General features: G+C 32.6%; 1 protein-coding gene across 1 annotated transcript in view; it reads left to right on the forward strand.

The window, feature by feature from the left end:
* RELN (reelin) overlaps positions 1–25,895 on the forward strand; it is a 526,398-nt gene that overhangs the window by 317,524 nt on the left and 182,979 nt on the right. Inside the window, exons 13-19 of the mRNA XM_074268428.1 lie at positions 2,251–2,363; positions 5,165–5,373; positions 6,234–6,362; positions 12,028–12,137; positions 16,332–16,398; positions 21,134–21,367; positions 22,070–22,231. Of these exons, the coding sequence (XP_074124529.1) occupies positions 2,251–2,363; positions 5,165–5,373; positions 6,234–6,362; positions 12,028–12,137; positions 16,332–16,398; positions 21,134–21,367; positions 22,070–22,231 (1,024 nt within the window). The remainder of the gene's footprint in view (positions 1–2,250; positions 2,364–5,164; positions 5,374–6,233; positions 6,363–12,027; positions 12,138–16,331; positions 16,399–21,133; positions 21,368–22,069; positions 22,232–25,895) is intronic.

Raw genomic sequence — 25,895 nt, forward strand, 5'->3', positions numbered from 1 at the left:
TCCTTCCATTCCTACCATATCTCAGTCCTTTCCCAGACTATCACCTCTGTATTGTCTATATTCTCTTCCCTTTCCAATTCTAATCCCTTGGTAATTCAACTCAACTCTACTATTTTCTACCTTTAGTTTTCTTGCCTCCTTGTCCATGTGCCACCTTGAATCTATGTTTCTTATTTGTTTACATGCTGCTGAATGGAATTGAAGATAAATCACAAGACCCAAATAAAATGTATTCTTTCTAACCTTAACTGAGCTTGGGCCCCACAAGTTTGTTATTTAATGTCAATTAGTTTTGTATTCTCTAATCTGATCCTCATTTCAGTAAAGCAAACTATTCCTCCATAATCGAGTCTCTATTTTTCTTTCAGTGGTTCATCCAAATGCTATCTTTTCTCCAACTTCCCAGTTCACCTTCTCCCCCTGCACTGTAAGCTGAGGATCTCCTTTCTCATTTCGCCAAAAATAAAATAAAATAAAATGAGACTATTCTCTGAGAACTTCTTATGTCTTCCTCATTTCATATCACTTAGATGTCTTCTTCCATTCCCTATTTCTCTTCTTTCTCACATGGCTTTATTTTTGACAAGGCAATCCTTGTCCATAAAGTAGACTGAAATAGATGCCATGGAGCACTTAAAACTTGGTCAAAAAATCAAAGATGCCAAGATAATTGACTGCATACTGGACCATTGTCAGTCATCCTAAATTCTGTCTTGCCATGGGATTGATGACTAGAATGGAGAGTGAGAGTGATCTGATTCATTTAAATCTAAGTCACATGCAACTCAGTACATCATCCCTTGATGTCACTGGTCTTATGGGAAAATGAAAGATGAACAATAACAATGGTCTCGCTATAGCCCATCTTTCCAAGATTATTCACCATAACTCTCTTTCATGCCTCCAACTTTCCAGCCCAATAGACCTACTTACTAGTTCCATATAGCGTTACATTTTCTGTCTTCACACCCTTGCTTGAATTACATCCCTCAGGTCTGGGATATACTGCCTACTTCCTTCTACCTTTTAAAATCCCTTAAGAGTACAAAGTACTCTGCCAACTCCTCCCCTCAACTGCTTATCCTCTTGCTTCCCAGCAAATAATGAATATGTTTTCTGCATATGTATTTCATATTTACTTATGTGGAAGTATATGGATTCTCTTTATAGAATAGAACAGAAACTCCTTAATAGCAAAGAGTTTTGTTTTGGTTTTTATCTGTTTGTCTATCTAATAGTAAAATGCCTGACACACAGTAAGCATTTAATAAATAGACATTGATTGTTTTTTAAACACTGTGTGTCTATAGGAAATCACTAAATTCCTTTCATCCTCCATTTTCTCTTCTGTAAATGGAGTGGTAGATAACACCTGCCCTTCTTAAACTTCATAGGATTATAGTTAGGTTTAGCTAAAACATACCTCAAGGTTCTATAATAATATTATCTTAAAGCTTACTCCCCCAAGTTAAATTGTACCTTAGTATATTAGCGTTAAGGCATTTTCTGAAGCTCAGAGAGATGAGGAAACTCATTGCTGCCACACAACTAATCAGTTTCACAGCCTTTGAAGTTAAGTTTTCCTAACAATGTTAAGTTGCCTCTCTAATGATGATAACTTGATTTATATAATTATTTCTATATTTTATATATTTTATTTACATAATATTCATTTATATAATTTTACAATTCACTTTGTCAGCCATTCTGTGAGATAATATGAGAATTCTTTGAGAATGTAAAATTCATTATGCAAAAGCAGATGGATATTAGTAAGTGAATTCTCTAACATAAACTAAAATGTAAAAGCCTATTGTTACCCAGTGTTTTGAGGGACAGTTAACGTTTATGAAAATGGAAATAAAAATCAAGTGGAGTATTTTGTTGTTACTGGACTTTGGACTTTAGCAGTAAAGATCTCAAATATAATCCCCCAAATTGTTTTTTTAGAAAGCTGAATAAGTCCTTTTCACATAGGTTGAAAGGTGAAGACACAAATACTATTTCCTCATAGCAGATTGTTCTCTCAATCTCATTAAGCAAAGAATTATTTGTGTTAAGTCTTTGATCTTTGTTGCAGCCTGTTTTGAGCCAAAGGTAAATGGTATCCTCCCTGCCTGTTTTCTTTTAGGTCATACTTTAATCACATCCTGATATAATTATTTTTATAATCCTGGAACTTAATTTAGTACTTTATGTGATAATTGCTGCAAATGCGTGTTAATAATCTAAAGATCATTTATTGTACAGGAGGAATGTGTGACCCTGGAGAATCCCATGAAAATGATGTCATTCTCTATGCAAAAACTGAAGGACGAAAAGAGCATATTACTCTGGACACACTTTCCTATTCATCCTACAAGGTAAACACAGCCAGTCTCAACTACTTCTTTGGCCCTTCTCAGGCTACCTATCTATGGAAATTACTCCAGATACAAAGCTGAAAGTGTCTTGTATCAACACCACTTCATAAGATACTATTAGGAATAAAGTTGCTCAATTTAAATTAAAATAGTATGCTAGAACTTATGGCAAGGACTTTAGGTGGACCCTTTAAATCTTATACTTTTGAACTAAGGTTTTACTAGAAAGGAGTGAAATACTATCAGAAAAGAAGGCAGAGCTCCATACCCTGAGTGACAATTGGTCTTGTCCCCTTGAAAGCCCTGAAAGGATCTCTAATTATGCAGCCCCACAGGAATGCCATCAGGCATAATTAATATTTATCCAGCATTTTGAGATTCCCCAGACGAGAGGCATTGTAGAAATGCAGATCATTATTACTGTTGCTTTCTTCTTGGCTAATTAGAACTGCTGAGGTCGACCTTTTTGCTTTGCCCTTTGGATTTAGGACAGGTGTTGACTCTACTTGTTTGCAAACATCTTCAAAATTATGTGAGATGCTTGTTATGGGCTTGGATTTTTTTTCTCTAATTGTACATTTATTTGTGCTGATACAATCATTATTAGTTAGCCTTCATTCAGCACTGATGACACCCTGTAAAGGGCCTGAGGTCATATCATGCCCAGTGTGCTCATAGTTAAGATTTGAAAGGTAGGATATAAACAGAGAACAGAATAGGGGATGCTTTCAGAAGGATGAAGAATCAACATGACCCACACATTGTGATCTTGGGTGCTCAGAAGGGATGCTGCCACTAGCAGTAACTATTGAGTTTGTTCAGACCAAATGAAACAAGCCTTGAGAATTTTCTGAAGATGTGAACCATTCAATTTCCTTTTCCCAGCATGATACAAGATTATGCATTTGCCTAATTGTTTGCATTCAGATCCCATCATAGGTCACACTGATATAGAATAGCATTTTGGGCTGCTTAGAATAGAATATTATTTGGCAGTTTTCGATGATATCAGATATTTTCAAAGTTGATATCAGCTTTCCTCTGACTGAGCAAATATTTCACTCACAATAAGGTATTTGTGAAACATGCTTACTTTGAACTGTCATAGTGACACTGATTAAGACAAGTAAAATATCAAGGTTAGTTTGTCTGTGGCAGGGAAGAATTCTACTATATGTAATACAGATAATAAAGTGAAATATTATCTCCTTAGGGGTATGACCTCTCTTCAATTTGATAACAATTTATTAAATATATAAATATTAAATTAGTAAAGTATAATTGTGCATAATTATAATTATATTATTTAAATCATATAATTCAAATTCTAATAATTCTATTATTAAAATAACAATATATAAATAATACATATAAATGTATGCAAAAATGAAACAGTCCTCCCCTCAAGGAGCTTATATCCTACTGCAGAGAAACAGTATGGAAGAAAATAAAATGCAATACAGAGAAAATAAATATACATATAAACATAAAATATGTTAATATACAGAGATAATAAGTACAGATTTTGAGTTACATTAGGAATTTTACAACTGGGGGAGTTAAGAAAGTTCTCTTGCAGGAGATGGCACTTGAATAAAGCTGTGAAGGAAATAAGGGATTCCAAGAGGTAGAGGTGAAGTAAAAGAGTACATGTTTGGGCAGCCTGTGAAAAAAGCCCAGAAGTAGGAGATTGAAAATCAAATACAGAGAACCATAAGTTGTACTGGAATGTAGTTATGTGAGGGCAAATAACTTAAAGTCAGTCTTGAAAGATTGTTTAGAGCTAGACTGTGAAGGGCTTTAAATTCCAAATGGAGTTTATTTTTATTCCCAGAAGCAATAGAAATCCATTGAGTTTTCTTAAGTAGGAGCAATGTGAGCAAAACAATGCCTGAGGAATATCAATTGGGTACCAGCATGGAAGATGGATTGGAGTGAAAGAAGGCAATGTGGAAGGACCTCAATTATGGAACTATTAGAATTGTCCTGTTGAGAGGTGTTGAGGGAATAAATTCACACACAGTAATCATGTGAGTGGATATTAGGGCATAAATGAAAGAGATGTCATGGAGGTAGAATCTTTGTCTTCATTTTATTTGGTCATTTAAATTGTGTCTGACTCTCCATGACTTCATTTGAGGTTTTTTTGACAAAAGTACTGGAGTGAATTCCCATTTCCCTCTCCAGCTCAATTTACATATGAGGAATTTGAAGCAAACAGAGTTGAGTGACTTGCCCGGAATCACACAGGTAGTGTGTGAGACCAAATCTGAACTCAGGTAAATGAGTCTTTCTGACTCCAGACACAGTACTCTATCCACCACATGACCTGGCTTCCCCAAAAGATTTCATACCTGGTTGCATATATGGGATCTAGAAGAGAATAAAGGTGATAACTCTTAGAGAGAAAACTGAATGAGTAGAATGATGGTGGTACCCTCTACAGAAAAAGAAATATTTGAAAGAAGAGCAAATGTGGGGGAAAAGACCAACTAATTCTTTTTTAAACATGTTTAAGTTTAAATAGGAGATGCATGTGGATGCATCCAGGTGGAGATTATAGCAGGCCATTAGAGAAAGATGTTGAACTAGAGCTCAGGTGAGAAATATGGACAAAACTATAGATCTGGGAATCATGTACGTGGAAATAATGATTGAATTCTAATTAGAGTTATGTCATTCCCAAGAAGAAATTACAGAAGCTCTGAGTTTCTTTTGTGTTCCCCATCATGCTAAGAGCTAGGTACCTAAAGGATCTCTTGTTTATTATTGTTATTATAAAGAATTTGTTTGTTTTAAAGGTTCCATCTTTGGTTTCTGTCGTCATCAATCCTGAGCTTCAGACTCCTGCCACCAAGTTTTGTCTCAGGCAAAAGAATAACCAAGGATACAATAGAAATGTCTGGGCAATAGATTTTTTCCATGTTTTACCTGTTCTACCTTCAACAGTATCCCATATGATACAATTTTCCATCAACCTTGGATGTGGAACTCATCAGCCTGGTAACAGGTATAAAGGCTAAGATTTTTATCTAATATTAAATGAGAAAGTAGCTTTAATTACTAAAATTAAAAATGAGTTGTGTGTCTGTGTATTTCTATGTATTATCTGTAAAATTTTCTGAACTTTAGTATAGAAGTAAACATTTTCATACTTGTACAAAATTAGGCCACTTTAATAATAAACAAATCTGATAGTTATTTTCTATCATACACCTTTCTCAAATGTATATGTGTAATGTTATTATGAAAATTCAAGTTCTCTTATAAGTATACTTCTGATCTTCATCCTAATATCTTGACTTTGGTTATATCAGTGGTGTTCTGGAATAGCAATATAAGCTACTAAATAGCAATCTAAATTGTAGAAGCCATTTGGGAAGATAGCTTAGAGTGAAGGAAAAATAACTGATCCAAGAAAATCTTGACCCCGTGTCAATCTAGTGACCTCCTAATAACAATCACTAAAATCAATTAGCAGTTGGAAGGCCAAGCATGACTTCTCATTTCTGATCAGTCAAGTGTTGTTTTGTCCTGTCTCTGGCTTAGAATATATCATTCTCATTTTAGCATGATGAAATGGCAGTGTGAGATGAGGTAATTGCCTTCCAATCTATCAATTACAAGGGCTCTAACTCAAGCTATTATTTGCCATCTTGAAAATATTGAATTGATCATTGCACAAGTAATGTGGCCATTTGTCAATCAAGAGCAATTTGTTTATGGAGGAAAAGGAGAATAACTATTTTGGGAAAGATGCTTTTGTATGTTTGTCCTACAAATATTGGCATTGTGTTCAGTCAATTATGAATTGTTTTTACTTTTTTTATCTTTGACCCTTTTCATCATTGATTCTTTTATTGATGGCAGTGTCAGCTTAGAATTTTCAACTAATCACGGACATTCCTGGTCTCTGCTTCACACTGAATGTTTACCTGAGATATGTGCTGGGCCACATCTTCCTCATAGTACTGTCTATTCTTCTGATAACTATAGTGGGTAAGTATACCTTTCTGAAAATAGTGGAAGTTTTGAAACTTTCAATATATCAAAGGAAAAAAGCCTCCTCTTTTATATCTGGCTGCCCTAAAATAATGAGCAGTAACCAAAGTGACTCTTTTTATGTACTTTAGAAAAGTGGCCTAAAAAAAATAAAGGAAAGTACCTTTGCTAAGTCTGGTCATAAAATCCCACCTTACCTTTTTTAAAATTATACTTCAACAATATTTATTTTATAAAGTACCAATATATAGAACTCTAATTGCTTGTAATATAATTTGTCAATTTCTTTCACACAAGAAATTAAAGTATAAAAAGGTAAATTTGTACTTTTTTACTATTCAACTACTTTTTTATTTTAAAAAAATTCTAAATTAAACATTAAAAAATACAGAACAAATTGCAAAAAGAGAATTCTCTATGAAACCATAAATTTCTATTTCAAAACATTTCCTCATATATAAATGTGTGTATATGAATGGATGTGTGTATATATACACCCTTCTGTTTATGTATTCCAAATGACATAGGCTACTCACCAAACTTCCTTGCTCATCTGTGTCTTCCTTTGAATTACACTATATTCTCTTTTGCATATATTTTACAGTATTTAAGTGATTCTCTTTTTTTGGCATCACTTTTCCTAACTATTTCTTTTTTAATCCTCTTCCAATAAAAAACAGGAGCAAAAAAAATTGTAACAAAAAAGTGTTGTCAAATAAAGCATACATATTCCATGGTCATGGCCAAAAATACTTTCCTTTCTATACTTTATGTTTCTCTCTGTAAGTAATTGAATAACATATTTTATTACAGGTCTTAGGCAGACATGGTTGGTCATTGCTTTGATCAGAGTTTTTAAGTCTTTTAAAGCTATTTTTCTTTATGATATTATTATACTTATATAAACAGTTCCCTTGGTTCTATTCACTTAACTCTGCATTAGCTCTTACTATCTAGAATGTCTTTAAAATGATCTTTTAAAAATCATTTCTTATGACAAGATTCTAATTCAATATATTCACATATCACAATTTGTTATCCATCCCACAATTGAAATGTATCCTTTAGAATCTATTTGGTTTTTTCTTCACTTGCTTCCCTGTTGAATATTTCTATATGAAACTGTATATATGTGTATTTAACTCTCCTTTGAACAGTTCACATAAGAGTGAAGTTCATATGATTCTCTTCTTCCTCCACATTTACATACTTTTCACACATCCCAATTATGAGAAACAATAAGTTTTAACTTCATCTTCCTCTGTTCACACTAGCAGATTCCTTTCCCTCTCATTTTTCTTCCCTCTTAAAAATCCTCAGAACTGAACCAAGCCTATTTTTCTTATTTTGCTTCCTCAAAAACTTTTGAGGAATCCAAAGTTCTGAAGATAAACTTGTTTTTTCTCCTATTAGAATGAGAGTTCAAACTCATCATGTCCTATTTCCAAACTCTCAAATATTTAGCTCTCTAGATTTCTCTTGACTCTTGTGTTTGTATTTCAAAATTCATACTTAGTTCTGTGTTAGTTTGTATTTTTTTTCATCACAAATAACATGGAGATTTTTTTCACTCCATTAAAGTCCCATTTCTCAATACTACCATTCTATACTTAACTTTGCAGGTTATTATATTTTGGATTTTACCATTTCCCTTTTATCTTTTACAATATTGTATTCTAAGATCTCCTGTAATTTATAGTAGAAACTGATAGGTCTTTTGTGATGCTGGTTGTTTCTTTCTGGATACTTGAAATATTTTTCTTTGATTTTGGAGCTCTGAATTCGGCCTATGATGTTTCTGACCTTTTCTTTGAAGGATCCTTTCAGGCAATAGTTTGTTTCTATCTTAACTTTGTCCTCTGATTCTGATAGATATAGGAAATTTTCATTTATGATTTTTAAAATTACATTAACCAGACTTTTTAATCATTGTTTTCAATGATTTTAAGTTTTAAATCATTTTCCCTGAAATGTTTTAGTACTGAACTAAACTGAAACACTGGTTTCAGCATCAAATATCTTACTTTTTGTTCTATTTTTTAATCTTCTGATTGTGTTCTATTTTTTTTAGATAATCATAGATTTCTATTTGGCCAATTCTAGTTTTTAGAATAAGGTTTACTATTTTCTTTTCTGAACTAATTCTCCTTCTGGGTCTTTCTTCTAAAGCTTTTGTGTTGTTTTTTTAAAATTCTTCATTTCTTCTAGATACTCATTTTTATGGAAAAAAACATCTCTTCTTTCAAATCTCTGCTTATAATTGTTTGGGAACTGTTCTCTTCCTCTTGGATGAATTCTGAGTCATTTTTAGAACCATAGTAACATTTTATATTGATTAATATTTGCTTTCCTTTACTCATCTCTCACATTCCTGAATCAAAGTTTTGTCTCAGAGCCAAACTCTATTTCCTGTTTCACTTTCTGATGGGTTGCTCAGTCCTACATAATCTTGGGTCACTTGGATTTTTGCACTGACCTTCACCTTGATTTATATCTTGGCCCTGGATCCAGATGGTTCCAGAGGGGAGAGTAAGGCAGGAGACCTTGCACAGCCCTCCCTCACTTAAATCCAATTCACTTTCAAGTCCTAGCATCATCTCCCTGATGTCTTGGTCCTCTTCGAAAAGGAAGGATAAACAACAAACACCTCCCATGATTATTTTCCCTTCTCTTGTGTTTTTTGAGATTTTGAGAACTGGATCTTCACAGCCCTGTATCACTTCTTAAAACTTTATGCTAGAAGTGTCAGAACCTCTGGTTGCCTGGAACATTATCATCAAATTGCTGTTGCACACCATTGGTCATTGCTTCTCCAGCTAGCTTTCAGCACCCCTACTGTTGGAGTGTTCCAACTACACTGAGGTTTTCTAGGAGGAGCATTTAGCTCTCTTAAACTACAGTTCCATGCATACTACAGTCATCTCTGATTGGGTTTGGAAGCTGCCAATTTTTTTTGTTTAAAGTAGTATTAACGTCTGTGACAGCTTCTTCCTTATTACCCATTGCTTCTGTAATTCTGAATGAAAGAAATAATTTTCTGTTATTTCTTCTCATTGAATTTCTTGGTCATTATTTAGTCTAATGCTAATTTCAGGTATTTTACTAGAGTAGGAATAGCTAAATCCTACTAAAAGCAAATAATGAGTCCCATGGAATAGTCATATTATTTGAATGCAAAGTTGTAATTATATGTAAAATATATTATTTTTTCAACTAAATGGAAATGTGCAATGGAAAAATTTTAAAGTGAGATTTTTTTTCATATTTGCTAGCATAATACAATAGCAAAAGATAAGAAAGATTTATCAATTTCCTTCCACACAAGTGTAGTTTAATCACCTGGGGCATTATCTAAAGTCAATAACTCTGCCTGATAATGCAATATTGTTATTCTTGGAATATTTTGCAACAGCTGGGCTAAAATGACTTTTGTCACCTATGCTTTATTATTTGACCACTGAAGAACTAGAAGGGATCGATGTTTGTAGCTTTTCAGAGCACTAGAATTTGAAGGCTGATAAGTAAATTTTGGTTTTAAGTTAAAATCCTCATTACATTACCTCCCTTCAGAATAACATCTCACAGGGTCTTCATCTCCACTGGCTACTTCTTTGATCATTATAACATTATGCAACTGAACTCAATTTTACAATGATCGGATCAATCAGTACTTTCAGTAGAAGTATTTTCACTTTCTCCTTCATTTCCATTTTCTTTCACTGCCTTTAACTTGAAGCATTTGTCTGAATTAATGTTCTGTTAGGAGAAAGGCATTTTTTATCACAATCTTCAATTCACCCTGCTAAAAAGACACTCCATTTCTATTCCTAAACATTTCTTTAACTTGTAGTTGTTTGTAAACTACAAGAATTAAATATAGATTTGCTTTTTGCTTTTATTTTACCTACATTTTAATAATCTGAATTATCAGGTATGCTGACATCTTGTCCTGTTTTAGAATTACTATGATCATGATTTTTCATAGTCACAATGATGAAATGGTCTTTCATTTATATCAATTTTTGTTGTAATTTTCTATTATTTTGCACTATCATTGCTTCTATCTGAAAAGTAATTTTTTTCTTTTTTTCCATTTTGTTAGGGATTCTTGAAAAATCTTAATACAAATGTTCTTAAGATGGTACTTGGTAGCACATCACATCTAAGCATGACAATAGCAAGTATGGATTGATAATATAGCAGTTTGATAAGATCCTAGACTAGCTCATAAACATTGTAGTGATTGAATTTTGATTTTCATTAAATATAATCTGATATCATTTTTAATTTCCACTCAATCAAGTTTCTCATTTGAGCTAGCTCTATCCCTTTATTCAAGCAGTCACCATTATCAGAAGTCCAGCTTCTTATTGTCATACTCACATGGTCATGAATCTTCACTTTATAGATTTGGCATTGAGACAGATAAGAAAAAAAGTGAACAGAGCAGAAGCTTAGAAATCAAGAAGACTAAAATTCAAAATTTGCCTCCAGAACTTACTAGCTGTGTGAACTTAGACAAGTCTCTTAACTCTCTGCTTCTCATTTTACTAATGAGAATGTTGGACTTAATAGCCACTAAGATCTCTAAATCCATAGCTCTTTATGATCAAATAAAACATCACTAGAGTTAGAAATATTATATAATAGCCCTATAAATGTTTAAAATACAAACACAAGCTAGATACTTTCTGTTGTTCAATTGTTTCAGTCATGTCCAACCTGACTTATGGAGTTTTCTTGGCAAAGATACTAGAGTAGTTTTTCATTTCCTTCTCCAGTTCATTTTACAAATATAAAACTGAGGCAAATAGGATTAAATGACTTGCCCAACTACTTATAACCACTGAGACTGGATTTGAACTCATGAAGATGTCTTCCTGACTTTAGGCCTGGCATCTTTTGTACTCTGGGGCCACTTAGGGTCCCACTTAGCAATCTTCAGACGGTAGGAAACCAAAACCAGCCATCCAGATAGATTGTTTCCTAGTTTCTGTTTAGTGCGAATTACCTTGAGAAGTAAGATACAAACTGTGATATGTACTCTTCTCAGATAAATTGTCTTTATATAGCAATTGTAGACAACCTATCTTGGGATTTTACACCAACTTTAAAAATAAAGAATGTGTTTGAACCAAGTGCAAAGTTCTATAAGGGAGAACTCATAATCAAAAAAAAATAATCTTTTAAATATGAAATGCATTTTAACAGCTGTCAGTTTGAAATTATCAAATAATTTAGGTCAATAGGTTAGATCAAGTTAATAGGTTAATAGTTAACATGTCAGTTAAAAATTATCCCTAATAAATTTGAATGCATAATAATTTAGCCAAAATTTAATATTATTGGACCTAGAGGGACATTAGATATTTTATATAGTCCAGCCTTCTAATTATCTATATGGGGAAGCTGAGGCCTTGAGGCACTGTGACTTGTCCTGGGTCAAAAGGTACTTACTGGCAGATCTGAGAATCAGATTCTAGGATCTTGATTTTTAATCCAGTTATTTTTACTATACCACGAATGTCAGACTACAAGTACAAGTAGATTAAAAAAGAGATTATTGACAAAATAACTACATGCAAAATATCTTGTGGTTAAAGTAATCAATGAGCATTTGAATTTAGCAATGAAGTTAATTTGTGTGTTCAATTTCTTGCAGGTGGAACCGAATAACTATCCCCCTCCCTAATGCAGCTCTAACCAAGGACACCAGGATTCGCTGGAGACAAATGGGACCAATCCTTGGAAACATGTGGGCGATTGATAATAGTTAGTATTTATGCCTATTATAATCACATACCATTGATGTAAACTCTTCCTGCACTTTTGTTAGTTCAGCACAGACTTCATCACATTTGTAAGTTATGGCCTTGCAATTCATTAAACACTCTTTCTTCCTTTGTGCCTGTGCTTTCTGTTAGGAAGCCCAGGGATGAGCAATCAGAAAAGGCAGTGGAGTCAGCAATAAAAGGTCCTGGTATTTTGCAACATACATAATTAAAATGTTTTTAAAGCCCTAAAACTCAAACTCAGGCTTGATGACAAGGGATAGCCTAACATTCCCTTCAAGTATTTACATCGAATTAACATAAATATATCCCACTCTGCGCTATTAAAATAAGGCCTATTCTTCTCTTACTGGCTGCTACAACATCTGGAATGTTTATATGCCAAACACAGAAGACCTTCATAAAGAAACACTATCACTATAACAAAATGCACATTCTAAATGATTCATGAGAGTGTAAATATGCCATTATACTATGTGCCACATCTCTCACAAATGTCTTTACTTTTTACTCCCACTGCCACCACTCTAGTGTAGATCAGATGTACTATTGCAATAGACTCTTAATAGTACTTCCTGCCTCCCCTCCAACAACCTCTCCAGTCTTTCTTTAATATTGCTGCCAGATTTTTCTTTCTCATATATAGCTCTAGTCTTCTCACTACAATATTCTCTACCTTCAATGGTTCCCTGTTACTTGCCAACTGAAGTTTAATCTTCTTTTCCTAGCATTCCTAGAATCCTACAATGTAATGCCAACTTATGTTCCTCATTTGATCTCATATTGCTCCCCTTCATTGATGTTGTGTACCAAGCAAACTGAAGCAATCTTTATCCTCCAAATACATGTTAAACTTACCTTAGCTCATGCTTCTATTTGTGCTTGAAAGATCCTTGTTCTAATCTTCACCTGTCACATTTTACTCATCTTTTCAAGTTCAGCTCCAGTGCTTTCTCTACCACGAAGCCTTTTCTGATGGGTAAAACCATCATCGTTGGAACTCACATACCACATGGTTATACAACTCTCAGAGCTTTAAGAATGCAGGGCTTCTTAAACTTTTTCCACTCACAACCTTTTCACCTGAGAAACTTTTACATGATCCCCAGGTACATAGGTATATAAAATATATGTAAAACTCAAACACTGATAATCATAATTTTGTAACTCCTACATTGTTACAAGACTCCATTTGGGTCACAATCCAGAGTTTAAGAAACTGGGCTCTAATGCACCGACCAAGTACTAGCCTGTTTTAGTTATCTAGATATGTTACTGGCCTCTCTGCTTGACTATAAACTTTATGAGAATGGCAGCCTTTTCTTATCTAAATTTTTCATGACATAATGTGCCTTAGACACAACATAAATGTTCATTGAATTATCTTGAATATGTGAACTTCTCTGAAGATCAATTTAGTAAAATACATGAGGAAATGCCAAACACAGGAAAGTCAAGGTAACTCTTTAGGGAAGGTACAGTAGTGCCCTGCTTATCATTGGTATTTGTCAAGTACCTAATCTGCCCCAACATTATATGAGACAGGGTCAGTGTAAGTTTAAACAAATGAAATGACAGTAATTAATAGTGCTGCCATAATGAAAACCCTGGAACCCAGAAATCTTAAATTCTCTCAACTCAGGCAGGAACTGCCTCAGGGCTCAACCTAAGCAACTCCCTCAAAAGAACAATAACCATCTCTCTGTCTTATCTGCAAGCTAGAAAACATGACACTTTCCTCCTTAAGGGATTCTGTGAGAATTCACTAATGAGTGATTTCTTTTGCCATCCCAATTCCTTCTGAATCTGAGTCCTTTATGAAATAGAAATTTTTATATTAAAACAATATAATTGTGAAGAAAAGCAAGCTAGTAGAGGTTAGTGGATGTCAGAATTTTGTTTTATATATGTGTACATATATAAATATATAATATATTTTGACATACGTAAATATGTGTGTTTATATGCTAGTATATTCCATTGTCATGGATTCTACTTAATTACAGTTCACACTTATATAGATTTTAGAGGCTTACAAAGCATTGTCCTTGTAACAACCCTGTAAGAAAAGTTATGCAAGAACTGTGACTTCATTCTTACAGGCAAAGAAACTAAAATATTGGTAGACTTGAGATTGAAACACAGGTGTCTTGGCCCTGAATCTAAATCCTTTTTTCCTGAACTACCACTCTGCTTCTCTTTTTTCATATGGAAAGAACCTTCAGAAACTTCCTAAAAATATTAAGACAATCTTATTGATACTTAATTTAAAACTTGCATGTAACTTACAGAGGAAAAATATCCACTAACTGTTATTTTTAATTTTGGAATAAAGTTGTTGTTTTTCTAAAAGAGAAGCTGGGTGGCAACACAGGAAAAAAATATACTCATTTTCTTCCATCCATAAGAAATTATTTTTTCATCATCAAGAAAATTTGCAATCTTAATATTATTCTTTAATCCATTGAAAGTCTTGGTTAGAAAATAAGGGTGACAAAGAACACTTCTAAAAACTAAATTTTAGTTAATGCCTTGAATATTCACTTTTTTCATTCTGATGGAACTTTTTTATCTCTAGAATCAATGACCTTTTGAACTCTGCATGCCCACTTTACTAGGTTTAGGGAACTACCTGTGATCATGTCTAGTGTGTGCTGAACTACAGAACAAATTAGCCCATCTAAAAAACATAAGGCATGTATGCCTGGAGCCATTGAATTAGATTTTCTCTGGGGAGAAAAATGATACTCATTTACATATTGAAAATGGTTGTTTCCTTGGCTTCACTTTCCTGAGTGCTAATTAGGTATATTGTGTAGTCCATCAGAGCAGCCAAGGGCTACTTTTGCTTGGTATAAGTACTATATTTGTCATCTGCTTCATCCAAAAAGCAAGCACAAAAATCCATGCCAATGTATTGTTGATCCTGTTCTGTCCTAAGGAAAGGCCAAGGTAGGATCATAACATGAACAAGGCTCAACCTTTTTTTGGAACGGACTGGAAAATGAAAAAAGGCAGAATGGTCACATTGAATGATAATTTCCAGTAGATGTTGGGCTGTATGGGATGCTCAACTGCCAAGGATGCTAAGTCCAGAAACAGAAGTCTGTCTTGACAAGAACCAAGAACTAGTACCAGACTCAAACAAGTAAAGAAAAAGCAAATAAAAAATGAAAAAATCAAAACTTGGTCTTGGGGTTAGCTTAAGAAAACAAGAATCCAAATTTCATGAAGAGTTTGTAACTTAAAGTCCTCAGTTTCTTATGGATACTGGTGTGTTCTTCCTTTCCCATGTTGGAAAGTAACATAACATAATGGACAAAATAACATAACATAAAAGATAGCACTTGGGAGTCAGAAAGCCATGGGTTCAAATCTCAGTTGAGATACTTAGGAAGTAACACCTGCTCTTTAGCTAATTTTTCTTCGGAATGTGGACTTAATGACCTGAAAAGTACTTTTCAGTTCTAAATGTATGATCTGAATTAGGATGTATAACTTCACATTATCAGTGGAATAGTATACTTTTTTAATGTACTTTTCAGTATATCCTTGAAGATGTTTTTAAACTGTTCAAGAGATTTGTTACTCTCCCCAAGTTGATTAACATTAAGAAACATATTTAAGAACCACAAGTGATCTATTGTTCAATTTTGTTCACATTATGGAGTTGGAAATTCAAGAAAATTTATCTAGCCTGATCCTTTACTGACATACCCACATGCTCCTTTGTGACATTCTTTTTCTCAAGAAAGAACATGAATCTTATAAAAATATGACTTTTTATAGAATAAAAGTATTTTGTTTAAAAATCATTTAGAGGAAAATAGATTGTCCAAAGGAGTGTCACAATCACAAATATCTTCCTCTCTTCTTCTCTATGCAATATATCAAATCAATATATTTATGCAATATATCAAAATCTTGAAAAATTTATCAGTAAACTCTAACAATTTTGTCATCTAAGCAATTAACTTGTCATAGAACATACCATATGTCACCTTCAGTTCCCCTGAACTTCCACCAATGGGGCCATATGCTACATAGATAGATAGATATAGATATAGTATAATACTTTGTATTTTTATTTCATAAAAATACTCTATGAGGGAATGTGGTTTTAACTTCCCTTGCATAGACTTTATTTAAACAAACCTTTGTTTTCTTTCGACAGTTTATATTGGTCCATCGTGCCTCAAATTCTGCTCTGGAAGAGGACAATGTACTCGAAATGGCTGCAAGTAAGCACTGTAATAATAATAATAATATTCATAGATTAAAACAAAAACAAAAACATATGATTTATTTTGCAAGCCACAAATTGTTCTGCTTTGTCAATTTAGGTTGATTGGGTTCTACCAAGGACAAATACAAATCTGTTCAACCTAAGTTCAACACTATAAAATTATTGTTATTACTATTTTAAATTATTATTATGTATTCTTTGTAGGTGGACATATATTTCACAGTTTCCTATACAGTAAACTTAGAAAAAATTCAACCAAGTATTCCATTTTCATAATCTATTGAATTTCAGATGACCTTCTGGATGCTAAACCATTAATTTGGGTCATTCTTTGAATTTTTGAAAGAATATTCTACAAAGAGGAGCTTATGAGAAATATTGCATACTATAAATGCTATGTATTAGTAAGTAATAGCTAGTAATTATATATTGCTTTAAAGTCTGTGAATCACTTCGCATGTTATTTTTTATTTTGTCCTTGAAAAGTAGTAAAGAAAGCAGTATCACAACAAAATGTGAAAGCAAATGGACTCACAAGAGTTATAGCAGATAATTTGGACTTAGATCAATCCTGTTTGAATCCTGTAACATATGCTTACTAGTTGTGGGAACACAATTTATTTAAACCCTCTCAGCCTCAGTTTCCTCATCTATAAAATGAGTAAAAATCTCCTGAAGTCTGCCCACAGTGCCAAACACCTTCTTCTGTCATCACAAATATTATAATAGAAATAATAAAACTTTAGTAATTTAATAGATACTCTCCTTTGGTCCATATATGTATTTGAACTAAAAAAATCTACATACCTCAAATTTATTTATTACATAGTATTTACACCGTGTATAATTGTGTATTAATCAATGCATAGGCTCAGTAAGCATTTGCTGAATTCCTAATCTTTGTATTTGACCTATATACATTTCTATTTTTATCTAAATGATCATTCATTCTGCTTTTCCTTATCCTCCCTACCCAGACTTTCCCAAAATAGAGAATAATTTAAGAAACATTAATTATGGTCATTCAAGAGCATCATTGATATCTTAGATATGATGTTTATGAGAATGAACAGCCAATGCCAACATTTCAAAATCTTTTAGATCATGCAACTTCCAATCAAAAAGAATTCCATTTAAAGTGAAGTATTTAAAACTACAAGGGAAATTACAAAGATGTGAAGAAAATTTCAGAGCAGAGAAATATGGTTTAATGGAAAGAATGCTGGGATTTGATTTTGAGGACTTGGATTTGAATACTGGCTCAGCCATATACCACATATATTATCTTGGGCAAATCACCTCATCTCTCTTGGCCTCAGTTTCCTTTTCTGTAAAATTAATGTATTGGATTCAAAGATATCTAAATTTCTTTTTTGTTTCTTTTTGTTGAGACAGGGTTAAGTGACTTTTGCAGGGTTATGCAGCTAATGTAACAAGTGTCTGAAGTCAGATTTGAATTCAGGTCCTCTTGACTCCAGGGCTAGCACTCTATCCACTGTGCCACATATCTGTCCCTAAGTTCCCTTCTAATGCTGAATCAATGTCTATTGTATTTCAGAGAGAAAAAAAAAGTCTACTCCATACTATTTTCACCATTGTATTTCAGAGAGAAAAGAAAAGTCTACTCCATACTATTTTCACCAAAGTTCATCTTAAATGCCTTGGCAAAAATCTAATTCCTCACATCTAGAAGTAATTACCTAAGTCACTTTCTCAGGTTTTATACATAACCCCCTCATACATGTTTAATCCCTTATCTTTTTAATTTCACAAATTTCTGCAGAAATATTAATTTAATATTTTCTTTATTTTGGAGTTCCTAAAAGATACTAATTTTGTGTCAAGAAATTGATGTTTTATTCAATATGCTGGAAAATTCTATGTGTAAGAAAATATTTATAAAGTAGCATCAATAACATTTTTCCTCAAAATCTATATAATGTCAATTGGATTTTATTAAAATAAATATCAGTGTCAGCAATAATTGTTTCAGGATAGAGCACTGGCCCTGAAGTCAGGAGGACCTGAATTCAAATCCGGCCTCAGATATAACATTTCCTAGATATGTGACCCTACGCAAGTCACTTAACCCCAATTGCCTCAGCAAAATATTAATAATAATAGTTCCAAACATAAATAACAAGTAGTCATTTTAAGCCTTCGGAATCTAAATAATCTAATCCAAATAATCATTTATATTGTGTAGTGCTTTAGGGTTTGCAAACTGTTTCCCTAAAATGAACTCCATGAACTAGGCATAAAAGTGCTAATATCTATAGATGAAGAAACTAAGGCTCCAGAGGCTGTTTCCCACCCAAATTCACAGAGCTAGCAAATATTATAAGCACATTTGAAATTCTTATCATAATTTTCCAAAGCCTAAGACACATTAGCATAAAATTTCATCATATATAATATATTAGTTCTATACTCCATTGCTAAGTTTCCTCAGATATAAAGGAATATTCCTAAATTCCCTTCCATCAGTTCTCTATGTGTTGTGAGGAGGATAAAATGGACCTCCCAATCTGTCAGCCATATATGTTTGCCCATAGTATGCAAGATATATTTTTAGATGATTCTGCTACTGTGTTTTATTTTGATGAACAGTTATTTTCCAACTGCTTGTGAATGTTCTAGGCACTGTGAAAACTACCAATATGATGGAAAGCAAAATCCATGTTTACCTAGGATGCGACTCTATCTAGGATGCAAATTTAGAGACAATGTGGCATCTAGAGTCCTAGATTTGGAGTCAAATGACCTTTGGGTTCAAAGTCACCCTTTGAATTTACTGTAAAACTATGGACAAATTATTTAATCTCTCTTCCTGGGTTGTTCTTCTATATGGAGACAATAGTTATAATGCTTACCTTATTAGGATTGTTATGATGATCAAATATTATGATATTCATAAAATGCTTTGAAAACTTTAAAGAAGCATATGAAATCCAGTTATAATATATAGTATTATGAAACTAATAACTTCAAGGTTCTATGTGAGGTCTGAATAAAAAGGTAAAAAAATAACTAAGAGGATCAAAAAGTTTCATAGAAGAGATGGCATTAAATTACACTTTAAAGACTAGGAAATGATCCTGTATATCAATCTCAGAAGGATATTCTAAGCAGAAGAAACAAAGGCAGAGAGATAAGAAAGTGTAGTTTTACTTGAATGTAGAGTGTCAATAATGATTGGGGAGAGGTGGTAATATGAAGAGAGAATGTAAAAAATGAGATGATGGAGGGATTGGAATGCCAGGCAAAAGAGATTGCAATGAATGCTGTCATTTGTTGGAGTGTTTTGAGTGATGTACACTTTAAAAAAATACTCTTAAATTTCTAATCTTCTAGTCAATTATGATATTATCATTTAAGCACATATCCTAAAATTAATTTATAGCATTTTTAAGTTCATTTTAACTATGAAATATATTTTGGATACATTAGTGACTAAATGGGATCCCACAAAAATCTACTTTCTATCTAACTACATTCTGTAGTAAACTGAATTATACTGAAATTTCAGTGTTTTTATAAGAAAAGCAAAAAAGAAAATAATAAGAAAGATAGCAGCAAGTAGAAGGGAAAAAATGTGTAAATGAGTGCCTGGTTAAAAACTATTTCCATGGTGTTTTGTTGTTTTCGTTGGTTTTTGTTTTGAAATTGCAAAATCTTAGATTTTATTAGTTTAGAGAATTGCCAGTGAAAAAACTCCATTTAGCAATGCATACTAGGCCCTAGACTACTAAGTCTGCAACTTACTACATTAGATGGTTGCCTGGGGGTCACACAGCATTAAATGTAAGAGAAGACTTCTCTGCCTAAATCTTCTTGACTCTAGACCAATTGTATGTTTACTGCATCACACCTCTGCCTTAAAAACAATAAATTTCCAGCATCCCAGTGTTAAACTAAGATACAGTTAAGACAATGGCTTCTTCACTTGAGTTTAGCTCAAGTGCTCAAATCAGTTCATATTAAAAACAGAACATGCCCACAAGTATCCTATGATGGCATTTTTTTCTTGGAGCTCCACCAACCTGAGATTCTAATTTTTAATAAGGATTTCCACATGAATAAAGGGTTAGTGTTTTCCCATGAGAATATTGGTAGTGTGCATTTTAAAGAGTCAAAACAAGGAAACTAGATAACAGAATGCAATTGTATTTTCCAGTTCCAAATAATATAAATACATTTCATATTAATGCATAATCATTGCAATTTACCTAGTTGAAAATGCTCCACTTGCATTTAAATTTTATCTATAAACCTTCAATTTTTTGCTAAATAGATTTCAGGATTAAGTCTCCTGTTGGTAGAATTTGTTATGTGGTTTTGATATGACCTTGAAGCAAATTACATACCTCACATGTTTCACCTTTATTAAGAGACTTCAGGATAGAACTCTGCATGAATATCAGTATCTATGTAGGTAGATTGTGTAGAATTTGTGGAAGGTGTACAATGAATTATTGTTTTAATCATAACCTTTTCACAGCACTGCTCTGCCAAGAATATATTTCATTAGGATATTTACAACCATCCAGACCCTGCTGACTCTTCAGATTCATAACTCTCTAAAAGCTATAATAAACTCCACTTACCATTCAGATACTTAATTTTGTTCTTCAAAAGTGGATTCAGAAAAAAAAATCCCTGAAAAATTAAAAGGTTAAAATTGAAAACTACATGGTTTAATATTTAATTATGTTGTGTTTCTTGTATAGGTGTGACCCTGGATTTTCAGGTCCAGCTTGTGAAATGGCATCCCAAACATTCCCAATGTTCATCTCTGAAAGCTTTGGAAGTTCCAGGCTTTCCTCTTATCACAATTTTTACTCTATCCGTGGTGCTGAAGTTAGCTTTGGCTGTGGTGTCTTAGCCAGTGGAAAGGCATTGGTTTTCAACAAAGATGGGAGGCGTCAGCTCATTACATCTTTTCTTGACAGCTCACAGTCCAGGTGAGCTAAGAAATGAATGGCAAAGTGATATTACTAATTTAATTTTCTTATGTGTGAATTTTCAAATTTTCTCTGTTCTCCATAAAATGTTACTTTAACCCTTTTCTAAATCATAATTAAGATTAGAGACAAGGGTTAATTTGGGGTTAATCCATTCTTTATTTAGTAATTCAAGTGCCTAACAAATGACTTTAGGGTATTTATTACCAGCCAGCTGGAAAAATATGAAATGTTAACATCAAAAAATGTGTGCCAGAGCCAAGTGCTAATTAATTATTTATATAGTTTTATTTATTTGACAGCTTGTGATGGCTGATTATATCCATTCCATGTCTTCCCTTCCCCTAGTACCTAATAAATAATACAATACAGTGATGATTGGCACTTTAAATGTGTATATGTCATTTACACATATTTGTGTGTGTATATTTCTGTGAATGCAAATAAAACATATTTAATCCCTTCTGTTACATATTTAATATATGTGTACATATACGTATATAGTACTATATATACATATACAAGTGTGTTTTTATGTTCACATATTACCCATTGGCATTAAAGGGAAAAAGAGTTAGTTACAAAGAAGCATGGGAAGTTCATCTAAACTTGCCTGGAAATCTTTTTAAAAACAGAAATGTGTATAATATTTTGAAATGCTTATGTATTGTCAATGATCTACATGAATTAATTTTTATTTAGGTTTCTCCAGTTCACATTAAGACTAGGCAGCAAATCTGTTTTGAGTACCTGCAAAGCCCCCAACCAGCCTGGTGAAGGTGTTTTATTGCATTATTCTTATGATAATGGAATTACATGGAAATTACTTGAACATTATTCTTATCTCAACTACCATGAACCAAGGTAAGTTGGATAGAGTTATAAAAAAGAGATGTAGTGATAGTAGCTTCTTTCTGGAATCATATTTGTAATGATAGACTACTAATAGTCTGCCATTGAGTTTTAGCCAGTACAAAGATGAATGTGTCTGGAATGATAAATTAACCATGTTTCTTTTAGCAAATTCGATCCTAACTGAATTTTGACATTGTACAAACTTAAATTGGTATAATCATGAAGTTAAACATGTATAAGATAACAGTGATTTTTTTTCTTTTCCAATTAAAACAATTGAAACAATTGAGCATTCAAATTAGACTAAATAACCAATTTTGTTGACAAAATTTTTCTAGTAAAATAATAATTTAAGAAGTGTGGCACCACATTAGGACCTGGATATCTTAGAATCAGCCAGAGTCAGGATAAGCAAAAGTCTTTATTCTAGGTCTTTAGCAATAGAAATGAAGAGAGCGGACCCGTAGGATCTCTGCGACCTCACCGCCAGTGACCCTGGCTAGTCTCACTGCACCTCCTAGTCCCTCCCACAAGTCTCTGTATACACCAAATGATTGGGTCAGCACAGGATAGAGGGCAGGGCCATTTTCCAAGCATAAGCTAATAGAGTATTGTCCAATCAGTAATTAGCCTCAAGTGCTCCATTGTCTGACCCCAGTGCTTTGACTCAACAGTTTCAGCTCTTCACAAAGAAGCATCTTAGATTAAGCAACATTATTGCTTCTATTGAAAGATATTTTTATGTATTATATTGTTTCATATAATAGACTTTAACAAGAAATTCAGTAGGCTCAGGGAACTTTTTCTAGGATATATTATTTGTCATAAGTAGAAGCAAAATGTATTTAACACTCCACTTTTAACTATTAAAGCCATTTCTGGGTCTTTTGTTACATTTCTAGGATATAAAATTTCCTTTTCATATGACCAAACATGTATTACAGAGGTGATTTCAGAGATAGTAGGAAATTTTTCCAAAAAAAAATGCTTCATCAGTCTGCTCAAAAACACTTAAAATTCATTTTACTGAAATTCATTTAACACAAAACAAAGTTTTTATTTCAAACTTAGGATGAGGGACTGACATACAAAAATCATTAGGAAAGGTAACATTATGGCTTAGTTCACATTAAGGAACAGGTGACCATAAATCGTTTTCTAAAAGTACACTTCAGTAATAGAATGGTGCTTTGTCCTCTAAGAAGGATGGTGATAATCATAAAGAAGGGGGGGGGGGAAGAAACAATATCTGCAGCAAATTTCTCCTACTTTAAAATTTTACTTAAGTCTTATTTTTACAATCATAATAAAAGGTTTATTACCCATATAAAATGTATCTTGATTGGATGGGTAGATGAAAGGATGGAGGAAGGGAGGTAGGGAAGAAGGGCAGACAGAGACAGAGATGAGATAGAGAGAAATGCAGTCTAATAGATTTTTAAAATGCAGTGGATATATTGGACATTTTTATTCTTTGAGATGAAAAGGATTTGAATCTCTATTACCTGTAAGAATAAAGTTAAATTCATCATTCTTTTGGGGGAAGAAACATTTGTTCATAAAAAATCAGCATAGTATGTCTATGTCAAGAATCTAGAAAAAGAATAGACAAATATACTTACAGTTACAGTAACTAAAGTATTTTTAAAGTATCACCCATGCATTGTCCATAAGCACTTAATTTTTCATAACAAGAATAGAGAGTTAGAAAATTCTATCAACCTATATCCAGAAATGTAATTTTAATATAAAACTAATTACAAATGTAATGTACTACTGCAATTGTGTATTAATTCTTGACTCCTATAGGATGGCAATATTTTTCTTCTAAGAAAACCATGATGATTTTTTTCAGTATTAAGTATGTGCATAGTTTGAAAGATTTAAGTTCATAGAAGTTTCCCCAGCAAGTTTTTTAAGACACAATGATGTGTGGTGACATTAAAAAGAAAATTTCTCTTTTAACTAAATTCCATTAGAATTCTTTCCCTGCTCTAGGCAGCACATACTCATGCTTTCTCTTGCAAATCAATATAAAAGAGACATTGCAAATTACTCTAGAATATATAATTTAGCATGTGGTCTACATACTGCAGTAATTTGCCATGTCTTTAATAAACAGTTCATGTTCTGTAAATTCTAACTAGCAGAATTAAAGATCTCTTGATGCTTTTAACCACTTACTGAACTCTTTTTAATAATAATGGCTGACTATAATTGATGTAGAAGCCATATTGTTGCTTATTGTGATGGTGTTCATTTGTTTGGAAATAAAGTACACCCTACAGATTAAATAAGCTGGTTAATTTATGACTATGACTTGTAACTAATTTTTCAAACAGTTTATCCTCTATGATTTATAAAATAAATTGAAGTATATTTGCCATTTTTTTATAAAAATTAATGTCTGAAAATAGATGTTAGCATGAACAGTTTACAGGTTTAAGTATTCTTTTTGTTCAAGCTGATTGGTATGTTTTAAGGATTAATTATTACTTTTATGAATGGAAAGCATTAAATCTATGAAGATGCTGAGGTTTTTTAGATTTTCTTAAGTATAGACATAAGAATGTTTTGGTAATTTCAATTTAGCTTTTTATCATAATTATATTATTTGACCTATTTATAGTATCTTGGTAATAAGAATCCATTTTCATAAAAAGTTATAAAAACACAAAAAAAAGTTGTAAGAAACCATCATTAGTAACTACATATATATTCTTTCCTATTAAAAAAAATTCAGATCATAAAATTGAGGTAGAAAGTCAATAGAAATTTCTTCTGATGTCTATACAATAATATAATGGTTCCAGAGTCAGTTTTACCAAAATCTTGGTCAAATTATTGACCATTTTTTGCAAAGTGACAATGAATTGAACAAAGAGATATTTAAATGTGTTAATGACTTTTTTTTTGCCATTACTGACTTTCCAGAATTAAATGTTTCATTGAAAATATCTCAATAAACTGAATTTCCATAGACAAAAATCACATTGGGCATTGATTTTCATAATGAAGCTTTGCTCCCCAAGAGATATATAACCCCAAGAAATTATAAAATCATAATTGAATCAGAAAGTTTTATTTATAAGAAAATTTATATATTAAAAACATGAATAATAATCAAGGTAAGTTAGATGATGTGACCATGTTATACCTAAGATTATATTCATACTTAGCCAAAACATAGGTTAACAAAAGAATAATGAAATTTTAAAGGAATACATAATTTTGAATAGCACAGACTGCTCCTTCATCTAATATCTATTCTCTTCTCATCTCTACCTCAGAGAATCTTTAGCTTCTTTGAAAACAACTCATGTTATTTTATATGAGAATTTTATCCTGATCTCACCAGCTACTAGTATACCCTCCTTTCATTCTAGGAATTTTCTTTTGCATAATTTTGCCTTTAAATTCTTAGACCATTATTTTACCACCACCAGTTTCAAAAGAATTCAAGCTTCTTAAGGACAATGTTTGACAGCACAGTACCTGCATATAGTAGGCACATATGTGACAGGAGCTGGACTTATGATTTTCTGGATGAAAGGTTGACACCTTCTCTGTGCCTTGTAGATTTAGAGAATTGTTAAGGTAATGAAAGTTATATGACTTTTACCATAGTCACAAAGCCAGTATTTGACAATAATAATTAACATTCATTAGTTGT

This window comes from Sminthopsis crassicaudata, chromosome 5, assembly GCF_048593235.1.
Source record: "Sminthopsis crassicaudata isolate SCR6 chromosome 5, ASM4859323v1, whole genome shotgun sequence".
In the NCBI taxonomy this organism is placed as follows: Eukaryota; Metazoa; Chordata; class Mammalia; order Dasyuromorphia; family Dasyuridae; genus Sminthopsis; species Sminthopsis crassicaudata.